At 38.5% G+C, this 22,486-nt stretch overlaps 1 protein-coding gene across 2 annotated transcripts in view; it reads right to left on the bottom strand.

Annotated features, from left to right (window-relative positions):
* The window catches only part of TRIM24 (tripartite motif containing 24), a 67,447-nt gene that overhangs the window by 31,684 nt on the left and 13,277 nt on the right, over positions 1–22,486 (bottom strand). For both annotated transcript variants that reach the window (XM_052790349.1, XM_052790350.1), the window contains exon 2: positions 7,313–7,431. In XM_052790349.1, the coding sequence (XP_052646309.1) occupies positions 7,313–7,431 (119 nt within the window). The remainder of the gene's footprint in view (positions 1–7,312; positions 7,432–22,486) is intronic.

The raw sequence follows: 22,486 nt of genomic DNA, 5'->3' as shown, positions 1-22,486 counted from the left end.
GCAGCGTTCTTCCCAAGAATCTCTGCATCACCACTTAAAGATAGCGCTCCAGTTAAGCTTATCAGTAAAGCTATCCTAGAACAGATTTGCAAACAATGCATACTAATTTTCAAACTCTGGTCTGTTAATTCCTGGGGCTCTTTGGACTATACCCAAGAGATCTAGAGAAAAAATTTAATTAAAGAAAACAAATCTGAGAGCAGACCAAAACCTCTCTGCACAGAGTCAATACGCACACAAGAAAAAATTCTTATGAATCCACAATTTGAACAACAGGTCGAAAACTATGAATGATGGACAACACCACTTCACATGTTCATAACATTATTTCATTTTTAACTCCTCCTTTACAATGCCTCTGTAGTCATACTTTCAAGGGGGGTTTGGTGGTAAAAATAGTGAACATGCTTATGCAGATACTCGTTTAGGTAACTACCATCCGTTTCTATCAATGTTTAGCACTGCTGCAAACAAAAGCTTCAAGATGTCTGAAGATTGCTATATCCTACAGATCACAGTGATAGAATTCTGCTAGCAGAAGCAACAAGGAGAAAATTTTAGATTTTAGTTTAGTTTTCAGTTTCATTAAAAAAAAAAAATCCAGCTTCTGCACCTGCACAAGATAAATGTACATTAAGTTACAAAGGAAGCAAATATTTACATCCTATGCAGAGAAATAATATATATGTAGAACTATGTCCCAGTTTCCCCTTCAAGAAAGAGGAAAATTAGCACAAAACTCGCCTTAGGCTACATAGCAAGTTACTGACAGAACTGGAATTTGAACATAGATAGGAGTTCCAGATTCCCAATGCTGTACTTATTCTTCTGGATCATGTTGCCTCTCAAAGCAAATATCTTCTGAGAAATGAAGTTACAACACAAGGGTTGTTGACCCCTCTTTGCTGTCACTTGGAGTTTGAAGCAGTTCGTTTTCATTAAAGATGACCTGCAAAGGAGAAAAAATTGGGCTTGTGCCCCTTTTTCTGTTTCTTTACAAAAAGGAGGCCTGAAAATTTTATTTTTAAAAATCTTCTTAAATTTTTTTTATCTTGTGCTTTTTTTTTTCCTTTTCCTTCCCCCTCTTCTCTTAACAATAAAAATTCTAGTCCTAACCAGACTAGTTGACTAGGGAGAAATATCAAAGTAAGGACATCATAAAAAAAGTCAAGAAAATGGAAGTAAAGCAATTAAAGGAAGTGAATTGAAATCAGGACATTGAAAATTTTTACCTGCTTTCAACCCTTAATTTCAATACTATTTTGAAAAAAAAAAAGAGAGAGAGAGAGAGAGAGAGAAGTATTCTCAAGGACTCAGCACAGCTTCTTAAAAAAAATTTAGAACAAGCAAGTATCACTGAGACATTACTTCAATATTACATGTTCTCTGGCAGAAACTCCCATGAAAGAAATTCCCTCCTTTCTCCTTTGCCAGTTGTCTCCTCCACAGGTATGCCAATGCAAACCTCTGCAAGACTGTGGTGTAAAACCAGATTGATTACATCATTTTAGCCCAAGGATCAGTTACCTCAGCACTGTTGACTGGGCAGTGAACTACTGCAGGACAAGAAAAGTTTTAAAATCAGTCTTGTTGCCAGAGAGGTACGATCATGCTATGCCCCCAGATACCCAGAGGTGTTTTTGCAAGTGAGAGTGGAGAATAAGAGAGTGGATATTTGTTTTTCTAGTGTAAAAAACCCAACAGTGAAAACAAAATAAGCAAAGCAAAACATAACAACAAAAAAGTCTTTCAGGCATTCTTTAAGTCAAAGCAGCAAAACAAAGACAAAAAAAAAGGCAGGAACCCAATTAAAAACAAAAAACACGAAAACCACCCCCAACACACACACAGAACAGGAAAAAGAAACATCACAACAGCCTTTCCAGGTCACCTTTAGCAAACTTAGGCAGATAAACTTGCTGCGTGCCAGGGTATTTAAGTAAGTTCAAAGGATTTCTGAAGTTACTCATTCCTCCTAGATTCCAAGATCTTTGTCTATTTTCTTTTTTCAATACATTTTAGGGTTTTTTTCAACTGGTTTGACCTGCTATACTTGGAATGAGATGAAGATTGCGATTCAATAACCAATAATCAGGTGCTGCCCCATGAACTGAAACTCCGCCTTTGTAGTCCCAAAAGTATATATTCCAGCTTTATACTCTTCAAAGCCACCAAGTGGGAGAGACAGATTTCTAAAATTTTTCAGAGCCATCATAACTCATGCTGTCAAAATAGCTATGCCTTCTAGGTAGAAACTAGATTTGCTTATACCCACTTCTTATCTGAAATACAAATTTCCAAATACAGCTTGGGTTTTGCTAGAACTCCTAGTTATTAGAATAAGCCACATAGCTAAAGTACATGGAAGTACAATTACTGTAAGTATTTGCTATACTCTTACAAAACCTAAAACTTATTTCACTCTTATTTTTGTGACTCATACAAGCAGTGCTTCAGTGATCTCAAAGAAAACTCTCCCTAGTTAACCTGTAAGGCTTTATTCTGGTTAGACAGATAGTTATTTTTAATTGAGTCTTCCTTGTAATTATATTTAACTCAGTTACTAGTTTTAGTATGTATAACCGCGGGAAGTGTTCATTCAGCCTTCATTCAAATTTAACGAAAGCTGAAATTACTCAGCATGTTGCAGGTAAGTACTATTTTTTCAGTTGTAAAAGCTTGTATATTTACTTAAAAACAGATTTACATGCAAGAGTTGAGGTAATAGAGCTGTATTCTCAGCTACTGTAGTAACTAACCACTCTTCCAATTAAATATACTTTGAGTATTAATGAGATTAAATAAGCAAGCTAAGGTTTCCGAGTTTCAAAGGAAGAGAGCAAAGCAGTCCAGAGGATTATTCAGTGAACTAACATTACAAACTTCGCCAGTGTAAATTAGATGCAAGGGTTTCCCCTATTGGATCCAAAACCCATTGATGCCAATACTTACATACCTATCTCCTGGCACATACAAAATCACTAAAAGACAGCACCTGTCTTCTGGGACATTCTCACCTATATGTAACTCTAAATATGAACCATATGCTGGTATCTCAAAATGCATGAACCCTGATCAACATATCCTCCTTTCCCCAACATCCCATCAACAGCTGCCTCTCTTCAAAGCACAACAAAACCATACTGTGACTCTTCTTGAGTCTATTACCCACTACCCTAAACCAGTGGCTTTCAAAGACATTTTGGCCTCCACTACAGCTTTGATAAGCTATTTAGCATACTAGTTCTTTGGAAGAATACATAGTGGCTACTCTGGCACCATCCAAAAACCAGAGAAACTTTTTGTTCTAAATTGTCCTCATTAATCGCTCTATTATGCCAGTCAGACTTGCCATCTTAGTATCCAGATCTAGTATCAGATCTGAACTTGTACCTTGTTTTGTTACTACATTCCCAACATCTTACATGAAGTCCAACTGTTCTTCATTCCTACTACAACATTTAAAACTCTCAGAACAGTAACTGGTAAAAAATACAGAAAGTGTTCTTACTATCAAAAATATTTTTACACATGTTCTCTTTTGGACACAGAAGCTATGAGAATCAGGACCTAGACTAAAATGCCCTATAGGCTCAATATGCTGCAGCAACACCAATGTTATCACCATGATCTTCTCTTCTGCACCAATCTCACACTTCTCTTACTTTCATGGCTTTGCACATGGGTTAAATAATTTTCTTCTGTTAAGTTCCTGAGTTTCCCTTACTTGTCTACCCTTTAGTCTTACCCAAATTTAGCATTTGCTTCAGTAACGTCTCTTGGGTTTGAAGCTCCTTTCCGCTCACTCTTATGAATAAAGTACAATTAATTTTTTTTTTCAAACTTCCCTTTAGCATCCAATAATTTCGCCAAGTCTTTCAATAAATCATAATGTGAAAAAAATTATAAAGGATCTGTTCTTTCGAAGTATTTATGTCCTAGTTGCCCAAAACCTACAATGATTACTTTCAGGAAGACCACAACTGCATTTCCCGTTAGTCTCTTTTCTTCTGGAAAGCTTCCTATGCTAACACCCAGCACAAAATCCTTAATGTTCTCTTTAACGCTAGCCAGGAAAGCCCTTGTGGAACATATACTACGGACTTTTACACTTTCTTCATGCTTACTTCTTTTGCTCCTTAAGTTTTCAGTAGTCAATGCTAGAAAGCACAGCTATGTAAGTAGGGTACTGAACTGCCAAAATCAGGCTCAGATAAGGTGAACATGATTTTAGATAGATGTATGGCACTTCAATGGGTTCCAGTTATTTTTCTCACCCCACGATGCCAGGCTCCACGATATGCCATTCACTCCTACAGTTTTAATTCAATATGCTAAAAACTATTTTAGCATTATTACCATTTTAAATCTGAAACAACCAGACATTGAGTTTGAAAGGGGTTTTTTGCAGTCTCTCCTGAATTGAAATAAACCAGTCCTTCCTGACAACACACACACACAGGCTAGTCAGATATGGACCAGTGGTTCTAAGCCACAACATCACTTGCACAGAACCCACGGCTTTGCTCTAATTCTAATTTCTTAAACATCCTGCTAAAGCTGCTGAACTATCAAAGCCAAACTAACCATCTCAGTAGAAAATTTCTGTAAGATAGCTAAAGTTTTTGACAGAATTTGGATGATCTCTGATCCAATATTTCCTGCAAGTCTCAGTATCTTTTCCACTTTAATTCCTCTGATCTGTTGCCTATCTTGCTACTGGCGTTTTTTCTTTCTTTCTTTTCTCTTTGCTCCTTCAAAGGCAAAACAAGACAGGCCATTTAGAAGGATGTATCATCCTTAAACCTCATTATGTTCCCCCTTGAACAGGACACTGACCTGTTTAACTATTATTGAGTTAACTTTGCTATTCCACAACAGACAGCTTTGTAGAATGGTGTAGCTTTTTTTTATGGTTCCAATGTCAAAGTACAAAGGAATGTCCAAAAAGCTTCATTATCATACCAAAATAAATCTGTTCAAACAAAACAGAACTGCACATAATTCATTTCCAAGAGGTAAGGTACATGGTCACTTAGTAGGCATCTAACAAAACATCTAGCTCCATTTTTAAAAAAAGTCAGCAGAAAAGCACATGAATGTACCACTCTGCTGGTTCAGCAAAGTCTGCTGGTTTGCCTTGAACTGCTGCAGAAACTATGCTGAGTTCAGCCAGGGAACTTAGCTTAAGAACAGACATGCTTTCTCAACTGCAAGCCTGCTATTTTTTGTTAGGGAGAGAGAGAAACAAATATGGAATGGAAGAGTAAGACAGAAGTCTGAGAAGCAAACTTAAGGTAACACCAATGCTTTGAAGAACCTCCCTGAAATCTGCTCACACCACTCAACAACAGATAATTCCAAACCAGCTGTTGAAATACGTGGAATTTCTCTGTATCTCTTTCCAGCAGATCAAGATCCAAGGGTAAATGAAAAAAGACATCTCCCTCAATTCCAAGGAAGTGCCTGTCTTATGCTGACATCACTGAGTTTGGTGGATACTCCAACTTTTGATACCCTATGACCCATTGAAGTACACCCAATTTTACATTATGATGATCAACCTCAAGAATATGAAGAGCTCTTCTTGAATTTTCAGATCCTTATCCAGGTCTCGAAGGCCTCAATTCCCCACTTAACTTTCACAGAAAGCAGGGGAAAAAAAAAAAACCCCAACAACAAAAAACTTTGTCACTAAACCCAGGAAAAATAATTCTACTTCTATCCCCACTCCCCAAAGCAGTATGCTCCTCTTCCTAATTTTAAAGTCACTAAAAAAGTTATGATCAAATTTTCAATGCAACAGGTACTATTCCTTTTGTCAATATTACTGGTATTGAGAGACTTTGTGCAAATCTCACAACCATCTCCAAAACTCAGATGTTTCCCTGCAACACCCAGGGGAAAAAAAACCCAAACAAACCAACCAAAAAAACACCACACACAAACACAAAAAAAGCAAAGTTTAAACTGTCCTACATTAAGAGAACACTGCTCATACTTCCAGAGACTCCCAACTAAATTTCAGTTTCTGGTAAGGTCTATAATTTCTCAGAAATCCAGTTGCAAAATTCCTTATAAGCTGAATGCAGTTTAATGGTTTTCAAGACATAAGTAAATTATTCTTCCTCAGAGATGATGACAACATTTATGCCTTTAATAGTCAGGGAGCTGGTATCACAAACCTGACTGGTTACTTTCATCTGTTCCTGAGACACATACCCATTCATATATGTAAGCACGAATTTCAGCTAAGCTTTGAAACAAGGAGAATACACAATAAAGGACCTCTAAGAAGCTGCCCCCAAAACAAATAGATCAAGAGCCAATGATACTGGTTCCTAAAACAGGAAAGTGAAAAAGAGGCATTTTCAAAATAAAAGGAGACTACCATCCAAATGTTAGGGTATGAGTTGAAATGCAAGCCACATTGACATAGTAACCTTTTTGTACTGTTATTATGAAGAATGCAACAACATATAAAGAGGCTGAATTATTTACAATAAGTTCCTGGAGTTTAATAAAAAGTTTATGAGTAAAGAGATGTTTGAGATACTCTCTTACTAGCTAAAAATGAAGACATGCAATATTTTGATATCAGAGACTGCTAAACTGTGTTTCTATATAGGTGCTATTATTCATTTGGTACTGCTTCCGTACTAGTACTTTCTTCCTGAAAAAACATCAGGAGGAAAAAAACCCACCAGTATTACCCAGTATTACTATTTTTCCAGATAAGCAGGTTTTGGTTTTATGAGATGGCTATTATTTGATTGCAAAAGGAAGAAGAGGCAGCTTACATAAGAGAAACAAAAAAAAAACCCCTACAACATAGCATCTTCCCCAGTTAGAAGTTTGAGCCTCTTGCTTGGTAACTGCACTCCAGCTATTTAGTGCCATATTTTGTCAGTGCTGAGATAAGAAAAAATAGTCAATTTAACTACAGGATTCCATTTTACATTGAGATCTCTTGATGTAGCATTGTTCGGGTCTCTGCTTCAAAGAGTGCTTCAAGTGCCCTGTCCAAAGTATAGAAATTCCGATTCTAACGCCTATTCCTTACTTTTATCTTTTGCTATCATGATGCAATTTTACATCAACAATTAAAAATAGTTTAGAATAAGATAACCACCTTCTTCACATACATTTTCATTGATTTTAACTGATGTTCTAGACTAGCTACCCCATGGGATGACTAAGTACTTGAAGTCTTTTTCTGCATAGGAAGAGCAAAAAGGCCACACAGGAAGAAGCCAAGGATATGCATACACATCCAAAAGGTGTTAACTTGATTACATCTTAATGCACTTACCTGATTTGATTTCTCTACTGTGCTACTGGGAACCTCTGTGGTATCCTTCACAAAAAAGTTATCTATGATGTGTCTCTCTGCACATTCCTGACCACAAATTGGACAGCGGATAACACCGACTGGGGGGGAAAAAAAAAAAATCTTATTATGCTTTCACAACTTAAGATTATCAAACAACTTCAAAGACAGCTTCTAAGGACAAATACTTTGACAGGATGTTTTAATACTTTCCTGTCAATAAGGTGTGAGTAGAAAGAAGCTAATTCTCATTTATCACTGAAGTAACCTTCACCTGTTATTCCCTGATGGTATATTCTTTCAACCAAGGTCAAGTGCCTATCCTATAAAGAATTTGCCTTAATCTTATAGAAAATTAATTCCTTTCCTCTAAAGGGAATGTGTTCCCATTGACAATTTGTTGTTATAGGATGGATTAAAGTAAACATTTATTAGTGCGGAGTATTAATTAGTGACGTTGAGTGGTATTACATACACACACCCACCCCCCCCAACAGTGACATGATTGACTTCTAACTATGTAATGAGAAACTGAAATGTAGTAAATTCAAAATTAATGAGGCAAGTTGTATAGAGGAAGAACAGACCTGTACTAATATTGTCACTACCTTCACACTAAACAAGGGAAAGCAAGCAAGAAAGACATAGGAATAAATAAGCAAGGTCCTCTTCCTCCTCTCCTCTGCACTGGACACACTGAGGAACAATTCTAAGACAATAACATACTTAGACTCCTGTTTGAAGAAAGAGTGGAGAACCAATAATGCAACGGTTTAAACAATTAACAGTTTTCTCAAGGGAATAAAAAGGACAAAGTCAAGTTCAAAACTTGGGTTTCAACAGTAAGCAGACTAGACTGAAATGGAAAAAAATATCTATATAAACATCTCAAAGTAGACACCTTTCCTAGGTGCAGAAAACAGAATGTTTCATCAGCACTGAGGCTTGTTTATCATACAAGAAAAATCTTTAAAATGCTAGGCATTAACATCTTGCTTTAAGAAAATTATCACAGTCATTACCACCAAAAAGAGAAAAGAATAAAATAACTAAGTTAGGGTGAAATAATCACTTAGGATGTGGAAGTCATCATGCAAAGCCTACAGTAGAATAGTCAGTCATGCGAGTCCACACTGAGACAGATTCTAGACCTACAGCTGCCATTTTGAGAGGAGGCATGATTTTAGGACCTTAAAGAAGATCAGAAGCACCATTTAACCCAATGAATTTAACGCCAGTATATAATTCAGCACTTGCATATTTAACTAAACCAGCATGGGCTTAATTCTGTTCCTGTTTCACTTTTAGAATAAAATGGAGAAGTACAGAAACTGTTAAATATTTCACTTTCTGCAGAAGAACTTCATTCCTTATAGTAAGTGCTTCATACAAGATTTTGGTAACTTTCTCATAATGTTCTTCCAATATACGCTAGAGATTTAACTGGCCAACCCACTATAAAGCAGTTATCTAACAAAAGTCTACTAAATTAACTCTTCATTCTGGAAATTTAGCCAGCAGTTTTCCACTTGTGTGCAAGGCATTTCACTTTCATCTGAAAGGCTATGATGTTAAGCCTGGTTTTATTGTAACTGCCATTTTGCCAGTCTGCATTTCAATACATATTTGTGCAGCTTCCTTTACAAATTCTGTATTTTGGCTAAAGACTTTTGTAACTTTTTTTATACCATCATCATGAAGGATAATTAAGAAATCCAATTCTGGTATGTCAGGTAGTTAATAGAACTCCAAGTGCTGAATTTCCCCTTTTATTAAGCAAATCAATTTACCAGTCAAGAGTAAATATATTTCCTAATACTCAAGCTACATACTTGCTGAAAGAGACTATTTTTTACGTTTTTCTACAGTGCCAATTACAAACTGCTCTCTGTTCCCTCACTGCTCATTCTTTACCCTGACAAAGTGCACCGCTCTGGACCATCACAAGTGACTGAGTCAGTCTTTGCATGTGTTTGGGAGTGGGATATAGACAGAGAATGAGACTGGCAGACTGATTCAGACATGGATGTCTTTCTCCTGCTCTCCCAAGCTTTACCTTCAGTTCCCGCTCTGCTTCACTGACCAAATGCACTACTGTTTACACTACAGCAACATGAGAAGCAGCACAAGGATGGGAAGCGGCCAACACCACCACCAAAGATTAAACATGGAACCACTGAAACACATCAGTTGTATTAAGTCGAGTTTATAAATCAGCTTGAATTGAAAACATGGTGGGCAAGGAAGTGGCAGGGGATGAGTTCGGAAACTTACTAATGTAAACCAAATGTTTCATTTGCATTTTCACCAAGGGAATACTGCCAAGTACCTGTTCAAGTGATCACTTTCAGATTCTAGACTGAGATGGGAAAAGGAGAAAAGAAAAACTGCCCAAACCTCTCAAAATCCTCCTGAAACTTTTCTAGAATACCTTATGCTGTCTAGCCTTAAGTCAAAGTTTTCTTCTGCAACTATGTGTAAGTTTGCTTTTGTTATAATCCTGGATTGATGACTGATAAACAAATCAGTTTTAACCCAGGTGTCGCATCCCAAGGTTGGAGCGACTGAGGTTCATGGACTTCCTTTGTCGGAATTGAGGTGAAACGACACCAGGGGAGTTCAACAACAATCAACATTTATTCAACCAAGCTAACCTTGCCCCAGTACAAGAGAACTTATCAATGTGAACCTTGCATCATGTCATTAAGCCGCTATTTGAAAAGAGAAGGGAGGTGTAGAAAAAGAAATGGAAAAAGGAACATGAAACTATGTCAGTGAACTGTAAGCCTTAAGAAAATAAGGAGAGCCCTCCCGTTGAGTCATGAGGATTAGAATGGACCCCCTTGCTTTCTAGACTCCTTCTCAAAGAGGAGCCTGGGGCAGCTGGATCCACTCCTAGTCCCAGACTTGGTCAACGGTTTCTGTTTAAAAGGATGGGGGGGGGGGGGGGGGGGGGGGGGGTGTGGGTGGCGGCAAGAAGGAGAGAGGAAGAAAGAGAGAAGAAAAGGATTTCACCAGTCCTGGGTCTAGCATTGGTCCAGCCAGTCTGGGGATCCAGTTCCAGAGGGTGCCCCGAGAACTCATCCTTCCTTCTTTTACACCTAAAGGGTGCAGCCCTGTAGGTGGGGGTTTGCCATCATGGAGCAAGAACAGTGTGAGCTCAGGAGTGTTCCAGAAATGAGCTGGAGGTCTCGACATGCGCAGTTCACGTTCCCAGGATTCTCTGGAAATGGGTTGGTGGGCTTGGGGAGTCATCGGGGAGTTGCTTCTCCCTCCCTGCAGGCATGACCACTGTCTGAGCTTTCCTTCTGGCGCATACAGTTGTGCTTCTTCTCATGGTCACTCAAGATAAGGATTCGTGGCTTTGGAGAAGCGCAGTCCCACGCTCCGTGGGGCCGCCTTCTCCAGCAGCATTTTCCTGTTCACACAACTCCAGCGCTTTTACAGAGGCCATCTTCTTCCACTAAAATTCTTTAACGAATGTTTGAGACGTTGATTATAATTTGTCAGACCATGACACCAGGTTTAATCTTCAGGACCGTGGATTTAAGTGAAAATACCTAATACCATGATCTCAGTGTAACTGCTATAACCAAGTTACACTGTTACACACACAGCTGGCAACATAGGCCTTTTTGGCACAAAATGTAAAGCACAAATTAGCCAGGCAGCATTCCTTTCAGGTCCTTACCTACTATCCTTCGCGTATCCAAGGCTCTTTCAGTAACCGAACAATATAAACCACGTGTGGTCTTTTCCTCTCCACTCTCCATGTGGGAAATGGAAGGTGCAAGCAGAATGCTCTGTACATGTTTTTTCATGCGTGTTGCATTTGAAACAAAAGGGTCATGGCAAATAAAAGTACCTGATGAATTCATACAGGTTCATTTCAGAACTTCAATCTAACCACCTCAAAGAGACACTCTCACATAGATAGGCTGCACATCAGCACTGGAATTGCTACCCGCACTCCTTATCAGTAAACAAATACTACAGCGGAGCACACCATATAATCCCCACACAGTCCTACAGAACATGGTGAAGAACTGGCACTTAGCCAGAACCCACGTAATTAAGAGAAACACTAAGTTACAGGGAAGGAAAAATAGGGTTTACAATGAACCCAGAATTCAGAGCTTCCTATGGGAAAACAGAGGCAGTGGAGGAAAGACAATGACTATTTTGGAATTAAATGGAAAACATGGATAAATACAAAAACAATGTATTCAAAATTAAAAAAAGAACACTGACTGTATTCAAGACACTCTAATTCAGCAAAGCTTATGGACAAACAGATCTATTTCACCATCAGCATTTCTACTGATGTTATCAGGGTTACCTGTCCTAATTAAGTACTAAAGTTTTATTTGGAAATAGTAATTTTCAAGTAAATTCTTACTTTGCAATACTAGTTACAGAATGCAGCTTTTTGTATAAAATCATAAAACTACACATAGGCCAAGCAAAGTTTTCAGCCATTCATCCAATACGAATTGTACAGTTGCAGCTATCGCAGATCTGATGGGATTTAAGTCAGTTCATGTTATTTGCTTACAGCCCAAAATGCATCAGCACAACCCTAAGAGCACACACCTGTAAACACCAGGCTGCAGAGAGTTATAAACAAGAAATATTGGGAAGAGCAGCAGGAAAGTTACTGGATTTGTTCAGTATCTTTTTCTGAAGATGACACATAACATTCAATTTTTTTCATATGCAGAGTCCTCTTTTAGAGTAAGATTTGGTCCCATAACATGGTCCATTGTGTTTACATGTCCAGGTTTTGATAAGAGGGGGTGAGAGGGAGCTGCAGTGGTTTTCTCTGTGAGAACACACTGGGGTCTGCCCTCACGTCAGACAGAGCCAATTCCAGCCAGCTCCAAGATATATTCCAAGCTCAGCTAGAACTCAATCTGGCCACTATTGTAAGGGACAACAAAAAATGTTTTTACAAATATGTTAACAGTAAAAAGAAACCCAAGGAGAATATCTATCCTTTAATGGATACAGAAGGGAACGTTGCCACCAGAGATAAGGAAAAGGGAGACCAGTTATGTATCCTCAGGGTACTCTGCCCCCTCAACGGTTCCAGGTTTTGGGGGTTTTTTTGTTGTTTGGTTGATTTGGGGGTTTTGTTTGGTTTTTTTAAAGCTAAATGCTTTAAACAAGAATTCTGTCTTAGTTGATAAGAGAAGTGGACCTGAAAGAGATGCATGTAACTTTGCAGGTTTTATATGGAGAAGACACTGCTCTGCCATGTTGCAACCTTAGAGAGATGTCGAGAATACATAACCTCATGCCATTTACAATATCTGTACCACTTTGGAGGCCTAATCCAGTTTAGAACATTGCTAACCATAGAGAACTTATGCTTTTTCCTTTTCTTAAGTAAAAAGGGCTCTGAAGAGTACTGAGACAGTGTCACTGTCCTCAAACTAGTCGACACCATATACTACTGTAGCTTAAGAGAAATTTTATTTAAAAGAGAGGAGGAAAAACTCAGATAGATGCACACTAGAGTAGAGTCTTTTGGTATCAACAACAAAAATAGAAACTGTACAATAAATATCAGCATATTAATGACTTGACAGTTTTAATACATTATTCCTACTATCTCAAATCATATTATTTATAATGTATTTTGTATGTACAGTTATGATTTGGTAAAGGAATCACAGACATGATTTTAAACCCTTTTTTCCTCATCCAGCTTTCCAGTACAAAGGCTTAACTCAGACCATGGACAAGTATCCCCTCCTAGGTCCTGTGGCAGTAACAAAACACAACACTGCACACTAAGGATTACTGCTCTCCCCAGCCTACTAATAGACCTGACAGAGGAGTTCAACTTCTTTTGGTGCATAAAGAGTCAGCTTGGTTTAAAGTCATAACTGACAAATAATATTAAGACAGATGGCTGAAGCAAGCATCAAAGCACACATACAAGCTTTTTGCTACCAAGCCAACAGGTGATGTAGCAAGCAATTAACTCTAACTTTTTTGAACAACCAAAAGGACAGCGATATTTTCCAAAGACATTTCTGCACATATTTCAGAGTTACAGTAACATACAGGAAGAAGGAATGCAATACAAAGGCAACTTAATATAGCCCCAGCATGTTCTTACTACATTCCACGTATGTATTTGCTTTTAATGTTCATCGGTACATCTTATTTCCTCGTAAACATTTAATTACATTTTAAACTGTTCCTTAAGCATGGAAAGAATGCAATTCCTAAATTAACCTCTGAATTAATTATCATTTCCTCCATCAAGTCCCTCCTAGGGCTACAATGAATTAAACTTTTTTTTTTTTTAAGCGTTAAGGTTTGGAAGCAATCGTGCAATAGCTTTCTAACCATGCTTAACCTTATTGCCAACACTTCCTTCCTCTTGTTTCAAGACACCTGCTTCCTGAATTGTGCCACAATTTACTTCAGCTTTCAAGGCTGGTAACTCTAGCTATTATGCTATGGTCTGTTCAAGAAGATTCAAATTCTGAGCAGCAGATATTAAAAGCCATTTAGTTGATTTCCTTGTATAAATGGGTAAGGAAAATAATTAATCCTCTAACGAAACTACAGGAGAAGCATACTATGTCATCAAGAACTACGTTATTGCTTTAAAGGCAGGAAAAAAAAAATGCCCAAACTATTTTGCTGTTCGTTCCCCACCTCCCCCCAAATACCCACCATTTTGTTAAAAGGAATGAGGGCAAAAGAGAAGAAAAATCTGGAAAGCTGCAGCATAGAACATTATTAACCCACGCACTGTGAGGTAATATAATGAAAATTCACTAATCCAAAAATTATTTTTGCAACTGATATTTGCTATAGCAAGTATATATTCTTCAAGTACATTAACAAGTCAGACCAAACCTAGTATTTTCACAAAAAGACAAAACCCCAGTATCTTTAAAAAAACATTGTCAGAGCAATTACAATGCAGCAGCATCAGAAACAGCATCAGATTCAGTTTAGCATTTTGGCTAACACTGTTCAGGTTAAGCACATTCCTGGATGGTAAGACTCTACTGTTTATCCTGATTAAATTAGGGGTAAGGAGGACCTCTAATTCCACATTAATGTTCTGATGCTCAACTAATTCTTGAACCAATCAACTCTACGGAGCTTTGAGATATTTGCGTGTGAATTGAACAATATAGTTAGCTGGCTTCCAAGACCATTATTTTTCAGTGAACAAAGTAATTTTCCTTCCTAAAGATTCTCTGAAAGAAGACTTGCTACAATAGCAAATTGCCAGAAATAGAGAGTTGACACTTGATATTTTTAATGTCATTTCCTTTCAGAATGCCTGATATTGCACTACACTCAAGAGACACAGGCAATATCCAAGAAAACCAGATCTAGTATTACTTAGAAAAGGCAACAAGTTGAGATCAAGCTACCTTTCCTATTCCTCCTTAGAGTGTGGAGGGATGGGAAATTGGGCAAGGGTGACCTTACCTTTTCCTAAAATTGCCTGAAGTAGCATCACCTACCATCATCTAACCAAAGAGGATCCAGCAGTGACTGCAGCACACCAGAGCAGCTACAGGAGTAGTTAACCAGGGACCTTCAGCCAGTTGTACCATTTTTGACCGGACTTACCCTTACTGGGTTGCCTGTTTGTTTCAAACCCTATGTTTCCCTCTCAAACTGTTGTCAAGCTTCAGTCAGTTGCCAGCTGATTTACCATCCTCCCTCCACTTTCTCTACTGGTAACAAGAAGCCCGTTCTCTGGTTCTAATCATCATCTGTTTTATTCACATCAAATGCAATCTACTGCTTCCAGCCCTGTAGTGCCCACTACAATGGGGCAAATGCAGGGGGGGGCGGGAAGAACCAAAAAAACCCCACAGGATTCATCTGTAAAATAACTGAAAATTTCAGTGTGTTTGGGCCTGAGGCACTGCAAGGTTTAGTGGATATGAACCAAAAAAAGAAAAAACATCTGAAAAGTAGAGAGCACAAAAAACACCCATGTATTGTTAGAAATAGGTAAGGTTCCTCTGTAGTCTTAGCACTTAGTGAATCTTCAAAAGGGCCACATTGCAAGGGATAAGATGACACACATTGGAATGCCTTTCTCTGAGAACAGTCCCATTTTACATGGGCTTAAACTTTCAAATTTAAGAGTCCTAACAAGAATTGCACAGTTTGCTTTCTTTTAATATCCTATTATAACATAAGTATCTTCATTCAAAGCTGTAAAACAAAGAAATCCATTGTCTATCAAAAAGGAAGAGAGGCTGTGGTGGTGCATTCCTTCCCCCTCTCTGGGCTGACCTACGAACTCAGGACGTCTTGCTAGGCCTTAGCATAACTGTAATGAGTTGGGCGGTTAAGCGTCCCTTGACCGTACCAGGAACTCTTACATGGCTAAGACAGGGAGTCGTGCTGACCGTTCCAAGGACTCCTGCTGCCCAGCGGAGGCGGGGAACGGGAGCAGAGATAACTTGGTCTCTCCTGACAACCTTGGGACATATCTCAGTCCGCTCCTAACTGCCTTGGAGCAGCCCCTATCTGAATCTTAATTCATTCTCTGACAGCCCTGGAGCCATCCTTATCTGAAGCGTAACTCATGCATAACGGTACCAGCACAGCTGGAATTGCAGTAATTTGCTGATGACTAAAGCCTATCATCTCCCAAGCCTATAAAGCACGGTACTAAGTGAGACCCTTTGAGCTCTCCTGGACCGCAATGGGCTCCCTCTGAGCGGGACACCTCTCAGAGCTCACAAACTTTTCTGTTTGAGAAGATGGGAGGTCTGTCGCTGAAAGCCAGCAAGACTTGGGCTGATACCCTCCACTCCTTGTGGCTCGACCCTTTGCCCGTTGAGAAAGATGATGAAGCATTTGCTGTGAATATTTTCACTGAGCTCAAGGGGAATTTTTAACAGGTATACCTCTTGTAGTCGCTTACATATATCTCTTAGTGTCTTCATGCATGTGTGTGTGCTAACCTGAATATTCTACAGCAAGTATATTACAAACATTGCTTTTCAAATCTACACCTAAATTACTGTCCTGAACTTTATTCGACTGTGAATGAATCCCAGGCTGCTATTATACTCATAATCCCTTTAGATATAAACCATTGCCCAAGTCTGAGACTAGGAGTTGATCCAGCTGCACCTAGACTCCAACAGGAGTTTAGAAAGCAAAGGGGTCTTCTCTGAACCTCATGACTCAACAGGAGGGTCTCCCCTACCTTTCTACATTCCCGATCTCTGTAAAAATCATGAAAAATCAATTCTAACCCAATTTTTCTTTGTATGTTTCTCTTTTACCCTATTGTATCTTTGGTCTCTGTATACATAATTTTAGTTTGATTCCGACTTAATTTTCTTGTGTGCATTTCATCCATGCAGTAAGTAATAGACTTCTGTGAAGTCACGCTTTTATATAAGTTCCTATTAAATCTTTTTTACTAATACCATTGGAGGTGATTCTTTAAGCAGTCTAAACCACTCCATCTCAGAACACAGGCTTGAAACTGTTTCTCTTCCTGCCTCTGTGCACTGATATGAGCTGAGGGAGAACCTAAGTCTAGGTAGGCAGTCCAGTGAGCTTTTTAAAGTATTTCCAATGTGTCAATTTGTAAATGTTAATGTCTAACATGAAATCACTGCAGGAAGTAAGATTTTTAAAAGCATACTTAGCTGTTTGTTCTCGATCAGAAGAATGAAGTTCTCAAGCATCAGGGTTTATTTTTGTCAAAATAATCCTATAAGATTTATTTTTTTTTAATGGAGCAAGCATTCCAGAGTGCTCCAGAGGGCAGGTGAAAACATATTACTTAACGTGGCAGGAGTTCCATAATCACCATCATGCTTATTGTGAGGATGGTAAGTGGTAAGAACCCACATTTTCATCTACTCCTTTGTGCCAGGATAGTTGTTTATGCAGCTGTATCAAGAGCACGTGGCTCTTGAGTAGGAGGAGTAGAGGGAAAGACCTCCACCCTTTTTAGCAGCAGTATTCATTTGTATAAAAATCAAGCAGCTGTGGAACCTTACATTCAGACTTTGCTTGAACCAGGCCCAGACACCCCATTGCTAACAAAAGTAACAATGCTGGCTCCCCTGCCCATTCGTTTCTATCCCATGCTAACACAAAGATTTATGCTGCCATGCAATGAGCTGGATTAGGGAATATGATGTGGATTAAATGGAGTTGTGCCAGGAGAAAAGAGTTTCTGTTTGCGCCATAACAGTTCTCCCTGGCTCCAGGCTCACAATGCGTATGCCTCTTCAAGGAACGCTAGCCTGTGTTTTAGACACGTAGGGGAAACCACGGCACATTCTTACTCTTCTTCACAAGGTACACACTGCATCCACAGCAATGCCATCTCAAGCCATTCAGCAGAATGGATTTAAGGCATATACTGTATTATTCCCAACTCTGTTCTCAATTTCCTGGGACTACATTCCACACTACTGAAGCATCCTGAGACAATAGGAGGAGACGGCTCTGGTCTGCCCCAGTTTCGGCTCATTTGCGTCTTCACTGTAGCGAACAGGTTTCAGAGCCAATTTGCTAAAGCCACTAGATAATCATTTGTAGATCCAAAAGGGTATTTTTGTTTGTGGATGCAAAGTGCTGCACTAAAAAAGGAGGGCTTAACGGTTCCCTTTCTTCAGCACAGATTAGTAAAAACAAAACACTAGTTTTGTGAAAAAGAGCTCTCAAACAGAATGCTTGGAAGCAACTGGTAACTAATTTTCCCCTAAAACAACACAGTCATTACAGAATAAATTAATTAGGCTTGCATAAGGCAATTTTCCTTGGTTTTACCGAGTCTTGTTTGAAATTTTAACTATACAGATTTCAGAACAGAAAATACTAACAGCAAGTCACACATACAGTTAAATTTTTTAAAAAAATGGACAGGCTAGTTAACATTAATAGAAGGTATGTCAGAGACTGAAGGCAGTGCCAGCTATAAGATTTTTAGCTTAACTACACAGAAAATTAAGGCATTTCAATTGTGACCTCCAGAATCTTTTCTCCTCTTGCTGTGTATATAGACACCATTAATATTTGCAAGGTTCTTCATTAAAATGCATGGGGTTGGGGCTAAACTGGTTATATTTACACAGGTCATGTTTTTCTGTTAAAAACAAACACTTAGAGAACTTAATTTGAGAGACGATATCATGTGCAATAACGCCTGAATCAATTTTAAAAATAATTACTGCTTTCCTCTTGTTTCTCATTAAGTCAATACTGCTGCTGCAAAATTGGCAACTTCTTCAAACCAGTTTGTTCCAGAAAAAGCTGCTCCTATCTAGTTCTGACAGCCTGCTGCTGCTAGTGGAGGGGAGATAGGTTAAACCAACAAGAAAGGACATCTCAAGGGGAAACTGGCACTTACTGCCAAAATATAAACATTCAAAGCAACCACCAATCTAGCAGGTAAGTTTATTAAAACCCAAATGCTTTATTTACCACCCTTTAAAATGTAAATAGACAAAAACCAGACAAAGACTACTAGCTGTAATCCCCCCTCTGGAAGAGTGTTACAGGCCAGTTTTTATGCTGCAGTGCATTGACTTTCTTGGAAAGCACTGCAGAGCTGAATTAAAATATTTCAGCTGCTCTGTGAAATGGTTCATTGTTTTTGCTATACTTGCCCAATCTTCAAACATTTCAAATATTGCATATTAGACTTCATAAACTGTAAATTTTGCAAGGGCTGACTCTCCAGCCACTTCTGAATACCTTAAGAAATTCTGAAGGGAGAGTTTATGTTCACATCCAAGGCTGTCCAGTGCATTTCCTTTGACAGTTATAACAAGTGTCATAATGGTAACAAAGGGAAATACTGCTATTGTGGGATAGACAATATTTAAGCACAAGATGATGAATAAAAAAAGCCTCACTGCCTTGCAATGAACATGCTTAAATGACAATGCAGAAGCTGCCAATAATTATGCCAATTGTCACTGCTGACTGATGAGCATTTCCTTCATCAAAATGAAAATACATTCTTTCAAGTCCTGAAATTCTCAAGTATTTCCAACTTGTATACTTGAATTCATTACATATAAGACACAAGGATTTTTAAGATTCAGCGACATCCTTGCATCGTTTTCTCTGAGCAGCCTAGTATTTAATTTTTCAAGTTGCTAACATTTTGAAAATGGGTTTAATGCTGTCTAGATTCATACATTCTACTGAAATACCATTTTGCAGACACGCTAGGTTCCTACCAACAGTGCTCAAGTCCATTGTATCCATGTGCTTCAGGAACAAGGAAGTTAACACCTTTGTCCCTGAATAGCAACGCTGGCATGTTGTTATTACTACTTAATAAAAGATCACTGGGGCAAAAAACTTCCGTTGCCAGAAACTCTGGTAAGGAGATGGACCCCACCTTAGAGTTGTGAGCATGACACAGCTGGTAATCATTTCTTTGTAGCAAGAAATTTCATACTCTGATCTTCATGTTTTAGAGTACTCACCTACTACCAGCTGACAGTTCAAGTTGCAGTACAACGCATCTATTACCAGAAATGACAGTTACTGAAAAGTAGGTAAGCAGATTACCATTTGGGCAGTTGGACACAGTCACACACCAAAGAACCAAGCCTTTCTGGAAGACACTGAAGGAGTTGGTTCTTTTTAAACCTTTTTTGAAAAGATGAAAACTGTACTCCAACGTGTGACACTTTTCACTGGTTCACCCACTTCCTCTGTTTAGCCCCAGATACCATAATGTTCCCATCAATAGTGAGCAGATGTGAAGGTAAAAAAAGCCTTGAAAAATAACTTCCAAGAATCTGGACCACATTAAGGGAACCAAGTTTGAAGCAGTACTGGGAACTACAGTAGGTAACAGGCTTTAGTCAGAGTACTTCAGGAGAAATGTCATCCAAAACAGGAACACTAATGCAGTTCAAGGCCTTTGGCTAGCTCCTGTCACTCACTCTCTTCTTTGAGTGCTCAGATGCACCCTTGCAATCTGTTCCTTTCACAGGTCTCCTCCCATTCTCAAATTGATCACTGCTCCGTAACTGGAAACTACCTATCAGGACTTTGGAAACTAGCCTCTTGGCCCTGATTTTTCAAGCCACTAGCCTCAGGGGAGCAATTCAGGTGCCTAAACAGACATACCTAATTTGAGGAGGATATCCTGCCTGGCTTCCAGCTACTATTCCAGAAGGAAATAGGTCTCCTGTGGATTATGCATTATGTTTGCCAGTCCTTTTTTTTTTTTTTTGAATATCAGAGGCACCCCAGAAATTCAGAAGTGGCAGAAGATATTCCAGTTTGGACAGTGAATCTCAACCTACCTGTCTCCTCTATTCCACATAACTTTGCTATGGTGATTTCAAATTCCTGGTGGAAAATACAACTGAGAGGCACACAGATCTCTCATGTAGTACCCAAACAAACTGCAGTCTGTAGCTCCAAAGGAAAACTTGGTTAAAATCACTTAAGTGTCAATATTCAGAGCCATAAACTTGTTAACCGCAATGTTTGCTGCATCCATCTGTATTCTGCTATATAGATATCTATTCTGAAGTTCTCATCAAGGACAGACTCATAGTTCAGACAGAAGCCATCAATATCTCTATTATGTTTCCTTCAAATGATCTCAAAATGTAAATTACAGTGATGTAACAAATATAATGAAAGACTCAAACAACTTTATCCATAAACTGTATATGCAGGGAATGGATGTTCCAAAGTACATAGAAATAGTATGTTAATTTAGAATAATAGGTTCTGCCTTTGTTTACATTATTTTGTTTGGTGAGGGGGTGGAAAGAAGAAAAAGAAAGGGCAGGCTGTTATTAAAAAAATAGATTTTTTGCTAATTAGAATCATGGAATTATTTAGGTTGGAAAAGACCCTTAAGGTTTATGGTTGGACTCTATGATCTAACACTACCAAGTTCACCACTAAACCATGTCCCTAAGCACCACATATACACGTCTTTTAACTACCTCCAGGGATGGCGACTCCACCACTTCCCTGGGCAGCCTGTTCCAATGCTTGACAACCCTGTCGGTGAAGAAATTTTTCTTAATATCCAATCTAAACCTCCCCTGGCACAACTTGAGGCCATTTCCACTTGTCCTATCACTTGTTACTTGGAGAAGAGACTGACACCCACCTCGCTACAACCTCCTTTCAGGTAGTTGTAGAGAGCGACAAGGTCTCCCCTCAGCCTCCTTTTCTCCAGGCTAAACAACCCCAATTCCCTCTGCTGCTCCTCACAAGACTTGCGCTCTAGACCCTCCACCAGCTTCATTGCTCTTCTTAGTATTTCTTCAATATATTCTTCAATGATAATATAATAATAGCATATTTACCACACAAGTACAATGCCGAGGACTTAGATCCCCAACAGTAAGTGGAATTTAATATATATTTATCAATAAATTCTGAGTATTTATAAAGGCGCACTTTTAGTCTGTGCTGAAATTAAGTCTGTTGTATAATAAACACTTTCATTATTAACCTGGTAATATATTACGGTTTTCTAGAATTTTTTTTTTTATTTTTTTTAAAGCTTGCTGTTGGCCTGACAATGAAAGGCACAAACATTTGATGAAAATTCACACACTGGTAAATGTAGTCAATAAGACCAAAAAAATAAAAATACTTCTTATTTCCTGCAGTTTCCATTAGAGAGGTTTAAGTGCTCTGTAAGACATTATTATTGGAATAAAAAAGTAAAGATTCAAGCCATTTAATTTATTTGAGAAAAACAAGCCCAAGATTCCCAAATCCAGTCTATTCTGACTACTTGTTATACTCAAAAGCTGTTTAATACTAAAGCTTGTCACATGCAGAATTTCTGCATCTATGAAAAAGTAACTCTTAGCAGCAGCACAGAAATAATACCAATTTACTATGCCAAAGTTACTCCATAAAGTTAAACTTTGCACTTCAAAGGTGGATAAAGTTTCTTTGCAGTGTTGCCGAATTTTAATACCTTGGGTGAGATTCATCTAAGTGTTGATTTACATGAAGTTCCCTTCATAGTCAATACAGACCTAGGTAATATAGTTAGGTCATGAGTTGTCTCATCCTTAAAGCAGATGTCTACACTTGGTCAGATGAATCATACCTTAAAAACATTCACTTCTTCCCAGTAACTACACTAATACTCTTATCCACTATTGGCAATCCAGTTCA

The sequence above is a fragment of the Harpia harpyja genome, chromosome 6, assembly GCF_026419915.1.
Source record: "Harpia harpyja isolate bHarHar1 chromosome 6, bHarHar1 primary haplotype, whole genome shotgun sequence".
Classification (NCBI taxonomy): Eukaryota; Metazoa; Chordata; class Aves; order Accipitriformes; family Accipitridae; genus Harpia; species Harpia harpyja.
The sequence above is the reverse complement of the archived record's forward strand: the minus strand, read 5'-3'. Positions and strand labels throughout refer to the sequence as shown.